At 42.1% G+C, this 10,670-nt stretch overlaps 1 protein-coding gene across 1 annotated transcript; it reads left to right on the forward strand.

Annotated features, from left to right (window-relative positions):
- Positions 1-1,095: 1,095 nt before the first annotated feature.
- On the forward strand, positions 1,096-9,718 carry LOC124254767 (arylsulfatase J-like; the record flags this gene model as incomplete). The annotated part of the gene is made up of 4 exons (XM_046688623.1): positions 1,096-1,379; positions 8,099-8,285; positions 9,050-9,237; positions 9,607-9,718. Coding segments are annotated over exons 1-4 (724 nt in total), but the record flags the coding sequence as incomplete, so codon positions are not given.
- Between the last annotated feature and the right edge of the window lie 952 nt (positions 9,719-10,670).

A 10,670-nucleotide genomic window follows, 5' to 3' on the forward strand; every position in this document is an offset into this window, starting at 1 on the left:
AAGTGTTTTCATGGGATATCCATGGACTAACTTTGAAATGAATAGCACGCCACATAAAATTAACCTCAGACACTATATCGCTATCCTTTTTCAATTGCATAATTTCCTTGCTGATCTATATTTACTCATCGAAAGAAGACATGACATGAATTCTTGCTTGCCTTGTTTTAACAAGGTGTTTACTTATTGTTAAAAGAAACGTACCTCACTGTTGTTGGTTGGATCTGGCGGACTGGACGTAAGGGAGTGAAATATCTCGAATGTCCTCGAAAAGAAAATATAAATACCCAATATCCCATAACTGTACAGTATAAATACTCAAAGGCTCAAAAGATATCCTGGGCATCTGTCCTGTATTGCAATCTGTTTTTATAGCATTATATCATAGTCTGTCGAATGAATCAAGTTCATAATATTTTGTTCATATTATATTTTCTTGGGTTATGTCACGTTTTGACATGACCTAATACGACATACCAGTCGCTGAGGTATTTAGATTAATCGGTTAGCATTTGGACGTTTAATAGTCGTAAAACATATGTATCTTAATTTTCAAAGAATGTATGTTAAAATTATCTTAAACTGAAGAATTCGTGGTGAGTCGTGTAGAATGTAACCCCACATGTGATGAAATGTAAGCACACTATTTAGATATTAAAACTAAGTTATATATGACGACATATTGTTCTGAAAGTCATTGCTAAATCATTTAATTAAAAATATTAAAATATTGTAAAAATGGACGTTTAACTGAAATTTATATCGGAAGGCAAACAGATCGTCAGATAAAATACTCGGTGGGAAACATGGGAGCCGTTATGTTAACAAAACCTCGTGTGTGATTTGAATCTTTCAACAATCTGTTTGACGTCAATCAGCAACATCAATTCATGCAACGCAATTCTATTGGCTATCAACTTTGTGATGTCAAAGTGACGAGTCCATTTGCATGATACGGAAAGGTGCGAGTTCTGACGAATGATTGCCTCACTCATTACACAGTACATGTTTCGTAGCACTGCTATGGAGTTCGCTCAAGTCACATGATCAAACATTGTCACATGATCACAAGTGACTGCTACAAAAGACTGACAAAATGTGGGAACTCGACACATTTGCACCTGGGGTGTTTCGAGACAACCATGCATCGTGCAGTACTGTTGCTACTTTGTGCTTGTTGCACTGCTGTTTCAGCGAAGCCAAACATAATTTTCATCTTCGCCGATGATTACGGGTACCATGATGTCGGGTACCACAACTCGGACATTAAAACACCAGTCCTTGACCAGTTGGCGGCAGCTGGAGTGAAGCTCGAAAACTACTATGTCCAGCCGATCTGCACCCCCTCACGGGCACAGTTCATGTCAGGGAGGTACCAGGTGAGTCAAGTATACACTTTCCAGTATAGACCACATACCACAACCCGTTCATCACGTCACGGGGAATGGTTGTGGAGTGAGTATGAGTTAGGTTTACACCTATTTTAGCAATATTCCAGCAATATAACGATTGAGGACACCAGCAAATGAGCTTCATGCCTTCTACCCATGTAGGGAATCATCCTGTTCTTTCAGCGTGACGGGCGAACGCTTCAACTACTACACTACGTCATCGCCCCATAGTTGACGGAGTTTCCCCAAACGCTTGTCATAGTTAAGTATGTATATTTGTAAATGCAAACACACTTATTATTATATATATTATTTTTCACGATACTCTCCCAAATATATATTATTTATATGTCCCTCAGGGGGCCGTTCGTCACGATATGGCTGAAATATTGCCGATGTGACGTTAAATTTTAACTCACTCACTCACTCACTCAGGGGCCGTCTTAACAAACTTGTAGGCTCTGCTTTGTACCCCTAGCTGCACAATCACTCAACAAGTAAACATGCATAGATTAAAATGGGGCTCCTCTGTTCGTGGGGCCCTGGACAAACAGCAGCTTGTCCCCACGGCTCGCCATCCCGACAGTATATGCGTGGTGTACCAATATTGTGTCACGTGACACATCATTTTCAAATTATTCAAGGCGTCGGTGGGGCAACCCAGTGGTTCAAGCATTTGCTCGTCATCTCGGATACCTTGGCTCGATTCCCAAAATGAAATGGCTCATGGTCAATTTTGGTGTCTCCTTTCGTGTTATTTCTGGGATACCGCTACAAATTCTGGGATACTTTTAAAAAATACTTACTCAGTCACACTTGCTTTAGTCCTTTATGCTCACAGGTTAGAATAGACTTCGTTAGTATCACTAGTCTAAGATAGACTAAATTTGATTAGGCGATTAGTTATAGTTGATTATTACGTCATGTAATTGCATCCTAAGTGATACGTTACTTTAGCCACTTAGTCATTTCCTTGGATGAGGTACGCTGATCACGTTAGTCCTGCCTCGAGTATCTACATGCAGCTGAAGCAGTCCGGTATTAAAAAGATGAATGCTTGATATTACGTTAATGGAATTGGTTTACTCTTTTTTTTTAGGTGACCATTAAAATATTTAGCCGAAAGTTTAAGCCGAAACAGTGGACCATCTCGTTCAGTTATGAGTTGATTGGTCATCCTAGCCTCAAACTTTAGCTGTACGTTTGCGAGTCTTGGTGACGCTTGGAGTTTCAGGAATTAAAATAGGGGTTCATGGATAACCACTGAATTTCTGTTTGCTTGTTTGTTTTTTAACGCCGCACACAGCAATTTTCCATCTACATGACGGCAGTTTGCAAATAATCGAGTCTGGACCTGATAATCCAGTGATTGACATTATGAGCACCGATTATTCATTTGGGATACGATGATATGTGCGAAGTCAGCGAGCATGACCACCCCATCCCGTTTCTCGCCAAGCATGGATTGCAGAAGACCAGATCTAACCCGGATCTTCACGGGTTACCACTTAACTAGCAGCAAATATGACATAAAATATGACCGCCTCCGTGGTGTAGTGGTTAGAGCGTCCGCCCGGAGAGCGGAAGGTGGCGGGTTCGATCCCCGACCGCGTCATACCAAAAGACGTTAAAATATGGTACTTGTTGGTCCGTGCCTGGCGCTAGGCATTAATGGGTGAAACAAGGACTGGTCGGCTCAGAGTCGGTATAATGTGTCTGAGTGGGGTATTCATGCTTCACTGCGGCATGGTACCTCAGTGAGCTAGCACTATAAAACCAGCTTAAGTCTGGGCTAGTACAAGAGGCCCCACATACACACGCATGCACGTCGTCATATGAGCGAAATATTCTCCAGCGCGACGTTAAACCCAATTTCACCTCACCTCACAGTTGTTGTACACAGGCTGGAATAGACGAAAAATGACGTCATCATCGAACACCTGGCTGACCTCATTTCAAAGGGGTGTCAATGACCTTGTACTGAGTTGACCTTGGATTAAACCACTTTCCCAGGGGTATTTTTAGACTCAAGTGGGCAATATAAGGCCCCCGAACAGTCCCCATGTCATTCAGACTTCAATGCGATGCTCATTGTACAATACTGTGTGTATTTGTGACTATTTGAGAATAAATCAATTTTGGTTGTCATTGGTTGATGTGGTGTATAAAAGTCCTAACAAAAGGTAGGTGAAGGGAGAGCAGAGTGGCACAGTGGAAGCGCACTGGGCTCATAACCCAGAGGACCGTGGATCGAAACCACGCTCTGCTAACAACATGTTTTTAGAATTAGGGCTAGCAGACATCTATATAAAGGACAGAAACGGTGATTTAGCTTCATTTAGCCGTGGACCCGTGATAGTGACACTTCATCTGAAACCTCTGTGTGAGAGTCAGTATTCATTCTGAACAAGATAATGAACAGACGATACTGGAGACCCTATTTGGACGATCCTAACAAATGGACCAAATATTACTATTTGCAGGCTAAAGGATATCCCAATCCCTTTACTAACGTGGATGATTATGTGATCTATTATGAGAAACAAGGGGTAAAGATAGACCTAACCCCTTCTACAGAAAAGTTTGCTCTCACGTCTCCAACCCAACAAGTCGTTCAACAGGCCAGAGCACGTCTTCAGATGCAGGAGAACGGGGAAACTGAAGCCAAAATAATGACTTCCTCCCAGAGTCGCACAAAGAAACGGAAGACGTGTTTTTAGATAAAAGCAGCTAGTAGACAGGTTCTTTGCCATTTAGACTCGGACCACCATGCAGTCAGCAACGTGTCCCGTGTGCTATCAGACGTTTTCCAGAAGGGATGCCATGCTTAGACATCTCAGGAATCAACACAGACGAGCAATGCAGCCACCACCACCACCACCTCCACAACCGCCACCACCACCACCACCACCACCACCACGAGCACCACCACCACCTATGATGCAACCAGTGCAACCACATGTGGGTGCTTTGGAAGAATGTAGACTGATACACCCCTTCACCATGATTGTCTCAGGGCCCACCTCCTGTGGGAAAACGTACTTAGTGAAACAGATTCTAGAACGCATGAACATTAAACCTTATCCTGAACGTATTATTTGGCTCTACAAACGATGGCAGCCCTTGTATAACACCATTCAAACCCATGTTTATCCCTATGTGGAATTTCATCAAGGCATTCCTTCTGATCTCGAAAAGGATGCGTTTCTGGACCCCCATGTGGTGAATGTGGTGATCCTCGACGACTTAATGTCGACAGCGAGCAACGATCCACGCATTACAGATCTGTTTACGGAAGGAAGTCATCATCGTAATCTCTCAGTGATCGCCTTGAACCAGAATTTGTATTTCAGTAAGGATCCCACACAACGAAGAAACTGCCATTATCTGCTTCTGTTCAACAACCCTATCGATCAACAACCCATCATGACTTTGGCGAGGCAAATGTATCCAGGTAACACAGACCGTTTCATGGAGCCGTTTCAAAGAGCTATCCAGAAACCATATGGTTACTTGTTGGTTGATCTAAAACCCCAAACACCTCCCCATTTGCGACTTTGCCCCAATGCATTCAGCTTAAAAGGAGACAACCAAGCTAGGACCATTCAGTCCGAGTTAGACTTTCGGCGTGAGCAGACGTGTGAAGAAAACCTCCCAACCATGCCATCTTGTGATGACTGTGGACTCATGTTTCAAGACATGCAGGATTTACAAAAACACAGAAGAAACTGGTGTCCTGTAAAGTCTTCAGTGGGTCCACCGGGAATACCCCAAGTGAAAAGGAAGAGGGAGGAAGACGACAACTTCTCTCCTGTGAAGGCACCGCGTACACTGTCAGATTGTGACTATTGCGGTCAAGTGTTTAGCAATAACCACAACTTACAAAGACATTTACACGATAAACAATGTCCTGAAATGGAAAATGATGATGATGATGATGATGAATCATTAAACGAAGTCGCACAAAACAACAGGAAAAAAAAGATGGCTGATCTCGAAGAGCAAGGTATAAGACAAATGTATTCACGTACACGTGAGCTGAATAAAGACTTTTTGGATGAGAAACGACAACTGTACATGAAAAGAGGTTTAAACGAAGACACGATTCAAGCCAAACTTAACAAATACATGTGGAGCACGTTTAAAGAGACGTATGCCTGGTTTATTACTTATCTGTTCCATATGCAGTATGGTCCAAAGACACAAGGAATACTGAAACAAGTAGGAGACACAAATAATCTGTATCATGATGTGTTTTCCAATCTGTACCAATATAAGTCTTGGGTCGAAGGCTTGACCGAAGATGATAATGCAGACATAACATCTGATGAAGAGAGTGAAGGCCATGACGATTAGGAACGGTGATAAGACAACAGATGTAAAGTTAACTTCTGGGAGCGCTCCTATCCCGTAGTTGTACTCGTTTGAAACGGAGCTAATAAAAAAATGAAAATCAGTTTATCTTGTTTTTTTGTGATGTATACCTCGTTGGGAGCCACATTAACTTAGTGCGCCTAGTGGCAGCAAGATGCTCCCCGCGGAGTTGAGAATGGTAATATGGCTGTGATTGACATCCAAGGAAAAAGTTACCAGCCCTTTGAGCATGCATGCGGTATGGACTATAGTGCTATATAAATACCCATATGAAAATAATATACACCTGTGAGTTGTCATTTATGATTACTCTTTCATGCTAACACTATACAATTACACCCCTTTCCTGATGGAATTTTAGAAAGTTGAAAGTTGCATTCCTAAATATGATGTACAAAAACCCCATGACCAGAACGCACATTTCAAAGCTGACACGCCCTAGCTAGCGTTCATTCTAACGAGCATTTTTATTTATGGGTGTTTTACACTCACGAGAAATGTCGTCAGGCTATATAACTGTCGACAGAAACCTCCCTCCCTCTGCCACAGCAGTGCCCCCCTACCCACCCCACCCCTCCCCCCACAGCATAGTCCCACACACGCAAATGTGGGTCACCAGATCGCGTCTCTGCTAGCACTGTGAGAGGGAGAGTATTTTGCACAACACAATCCCAGATATAACATATGTTCTATTTACATGGAAGGTGCAATATTAGTCTCATGTGTTTTGGTGGTTGATTCATTCAATACAATCACAAACATATGGGATTTGGGTATAACATCTCAATATCATCCCTGATTCCTAAATTTATCGCATTACAAGGCAGGATACAATGACAATATGGATTGGATATTCAAATATGGAATGTGAATACCGGTAAGTTTGAAATACATTTGAAATTCTATTGAGTTGGGTTGTTCTGGTGATGGTCAAGACAAACTCAAATCATTTTCATGTGGCAATGAACGCTGATTGCATTGAACAAATATGTTATAAAACCCGTATAATTTCTTTTACACATATGAGTGCACATGTTTGACTAGACTAATGTTTAGTCTCTGAATGTATTATCTTGATAGTAACAAACAAACCTATTTAAATTGACAAGGAGCCCAAGGCAGACCTGGGGGAAATCTAGACTTCATTTAGAGCCTTAGCAGTGCAGGGAGGGCTAGGCTGTAGGCAAAATAATATGGGTCAGACACGTGAGACAGGCTGATGTTAGACCCACGATTTTGAGTACAACTTGAGGAGGTATCATATTACACCTCGGCTGAGTGAGACGAGGGAAGTGTGTGGAGGCTGCGACTGTTAATTCACCATGCCTCAACGGCGCGCGCTCTGAGATGACAGATTTTCTCCACAGGCCGCAGAAAAGGTTATTGAATATAGAAAATATAAACATTTTGTAAGAGGACAAAATGATAACTTCAACTGACTGTCAGAGGGTTTTTTTAATAGGTAAAATTGAAACCGGACGAAACTAGTTTGTGGTCAGTGGTCCAGTGAACCCCGATAGTTGTTCTACGCTGATTGGCCTAAATTAATGGCGTGATGTCATGGTGTGATGCTATGATGTGTTTCCCACGGGACGCGCGGTCATTGACCCCTCGGTCAGGGTGAGTCACACCGGAGTGAGTTGTCTGTATGCTGATTGGTCCAAATTAATGGCGTGATGTCATGGTGTGATGCTATGATGTGTTTCCCACGGTCATTCACACCCCTGTGAAATGAGGTCAGCCAGGTGTTCGATGATGACGTCATTTTTCGTCTATTCCAGCCTGTGTACAACATGCAGTGGATATGGCGCATCAGTTCGTAATCTTATGTTCATATAAACTGGCAAGTGAAACAAATGTACAGCCATGTTTGATAGCTGCTCCAAACTGGTTAGTGATGTTTGCGATACAGGTGTTTTGGACTTTAAGTTGGTAGTGCGTCAGTGAATGTTTTCAATCCTGACTCATAACACTTTGTTTTGCTCGTTTGTTAGTTGCTTAACGCCACACTCAGCAATATTCCAGCTATATGGCGGCGGTTTGTACATAATCGACCAGACAATCCAGTGATCAACAGCATGAACATCGATCTACGCATTTGGGATACGATAACATGTGTCAACCAAGTCAGCGGGCCTGTCCACCCGATCCTGTTAGTCGCTTCTTACAACAAATATCCTTGGTGCGTCAGTGAATGTTTTCATCCTTGTAATGCTAACCTTTTGTTTTCATTGCATATGAAATCTTTGGATCAATTTAAGTTTGAAGTGTCTATTTGGTTTCCTTTTGTTTCTGTAAAACACCGTGATGACTTTCATCTGTTTTGATTTCAGATTCATACTGGTTTACAACATGGCATCATCTGGGAAACCCAGCCCAATGCTCTGCCGCTAGGTAGCGCCACAATTGCAGACAAGATCAAACACGCAGGCTATTCAACCTATGCTGTCGGCAAATGGCATCTGGGTTTCTACAAGAATGCATACATCCCTAACAACAGGGGATTTGATTCATTCTATGGTAAGGAAAGATGCTTGTTTTTGTATAACGCCACGCACAGCAATGCCCAAGCTATATCACGGCGGTCTGTAAATAATCGAGTCTGGCCCAGATAATACTGTTATTGGCATCATGAGCGTCGACCTATGCAATTGGGATACGATGACACGTGTCAAGCATGTCCTGATCAACGACTTATAACAAGCATTGGTTGCTACATACTTTCAAGGGTCTAAATTATTGGTGCTGATAGTGATGGGTGTTATTACGGTATGGATGAAATATTGCCGATGTAAATCGTACCCCACTCACTAGGGATAGTGAAACCACGAAATATGGAAACTGTCATCAGCCATAATCGTGAAGTGAACTTTATTTCATTATTGAAGGATAATGATACTTAAAGGATCATAATTTCAAAGCCGCCTAATTCATCAGATTTGCAAACTTGACTAATGCTCAAAGAAAGGAAATTTCAGACAAATTATGACCCGTGAGAAAAAGAGAATTAGCAGATGTTGAGCAGTATCATAACATAGACCATGCAGATAATGTGTGAACAATTATTTCATGGAATGCAGAACAGGGATTAATCTTGGTTTCCTCTGAGGAAAGTGTTCATTCTCAAGTCTGACAAAATTGTAAAAAGTTCTTGAGTCAGTGAGAATTTGCACACGAGTAATCATAAATATGTGTATTATTTGTCTAATCATTTCAAATATTTTTAATATTTAGATGAGTCATGCTAATTACCCCTTTACATACTGCATTGTCCTAATTTGCAGGCTACCTGTCAGGCAGTGAGAACTACTACACCCACAACCATTGTGACAACCACGTTGCTAATACCTCATATTGTGGACACGACTTACGTGACAATACAAAGCCAGTGTTCACCGAGAATGGTCACTATTCAACGCATCTGTTTACGGAGAAGGCAATTGATATCATCAACAAGCATGACAAGTCGAAGGTAGGTGCAGAGTTCCCTCGAGAATGTTTCATGTAGTTATTACTGTAAATATTGAAATCAATGTGACAGTCTGCATGTGATGACTTTGTCTACCAGTTTCGCTGGATGTCGAGTCTATGTTATTAATGTGATGTGATGTCTATGTGATGAGTTTCTTTTTGTCTTGGGCGGTGGGGTAGCCTTGTGGCTTTAAGCGTTGTCACGCCAAAGACCTGGGTTCGATTCCCCACATGGCTACAGTGTATGAAGTCCATTTCTGGTGTCCCTTGTCGTGATTTTCCAGGAACAATATTGCTAAAATCAGCATAAGACAACACTCAGTCAATGACTTTTGTCTCGTCATATATGTTTTCGTTCTTTTGTTTGCAGCCATTCTTCCTGTACCTGGCGTATCAATCTACACACTCCCCCCTCCAGGTACCCAGCCAATACATGAATCAGTACAGCCACATCAAGGACATAAGCAGGCGCACCTTTGCGGGTAATATACTCACTGTTAATTAATAACATCGTCAGTCCCTTTTTCCTGACTCAGGGTGATTTGTGTTCTTGGCTACGTTTTAGCAATATTTCAGCTACGACATGGCAAGGGACACTAGAATTCACTCATTGTACCCATTGTGAGTAGGAAACAAATAATGAATCAGACAAACTCAACATGGCTACTATGATATCCTTCCTTGGGTGCCCCTTCTGTACACAACTGAGAATGTAGCAAACCATTTTGACCATCAATATGAACCGTATCAAAGGTCTGTAGAACGTTTTCTGACCTTGATTCAAGGGAGACAGCTCTACATGTCATAACTCTTAAGTATGCCCAGAGTTGTTTCCCTTGGCAAACAAGAACACATGGGGTAAGGAGGTGACGCCGTGAATGTAACTAAACTATTGTTGACCCGGTGAAGGTCCGGGTAAGAATATTGATCTTCAGTAACCCACATGCATGCTTGTCGTAAGAGGCGACTAACGGATCGGGTGGACAGGTCGCTGGACTTGGTTGACACATTTCATCGGTCCCGATTGCGCAGATCGATGCTCATGTTGTTGATCACTGATTGTCTGGTCCAGACTCGATTATTTACAGACCACCGCCATAGATGGATTATTGCTGAGTGCGGCGTCAAACTAAACTCTCACTTACTCACCAAAGTATCGTTCAACTCTATGTTCATCTAAATTACATTGTTTAGGTATGGAACGATTTGATCATAAGCAGGTCATTTCAATCAGTAAAATTCCATGTTGGCACATCTTAGCCAGGTTATCAAATATCACATTTATCACACCAATGTACGGCAGATATATGAGTCCGGTTCCGCGAACTTGTTCGCTTCGAAGGCATCAATAGCGGTATTCAGAACTCTTGGGGAAGTAAAAGGTTGACGAGTTCGTGCGGTCACTTTACAATTTTGATGACAATAGTGACTATT

Source organism: Haliotis rubra, unplaced genomic scaffold, assembly GCF_003918875.1.
Source record: "Haliotis rubra isolate DU_JTF1 unplaced genomic scaffold, ASM391887v1 Scf581, whole genome shotgun sequence".
Taxonomy (NCBI): Eukaryota; Metazoa; Mollusca; class Gastropoda; order Lepetellida; family Haliotidae; genus Haliotis; species Haliotis rubra.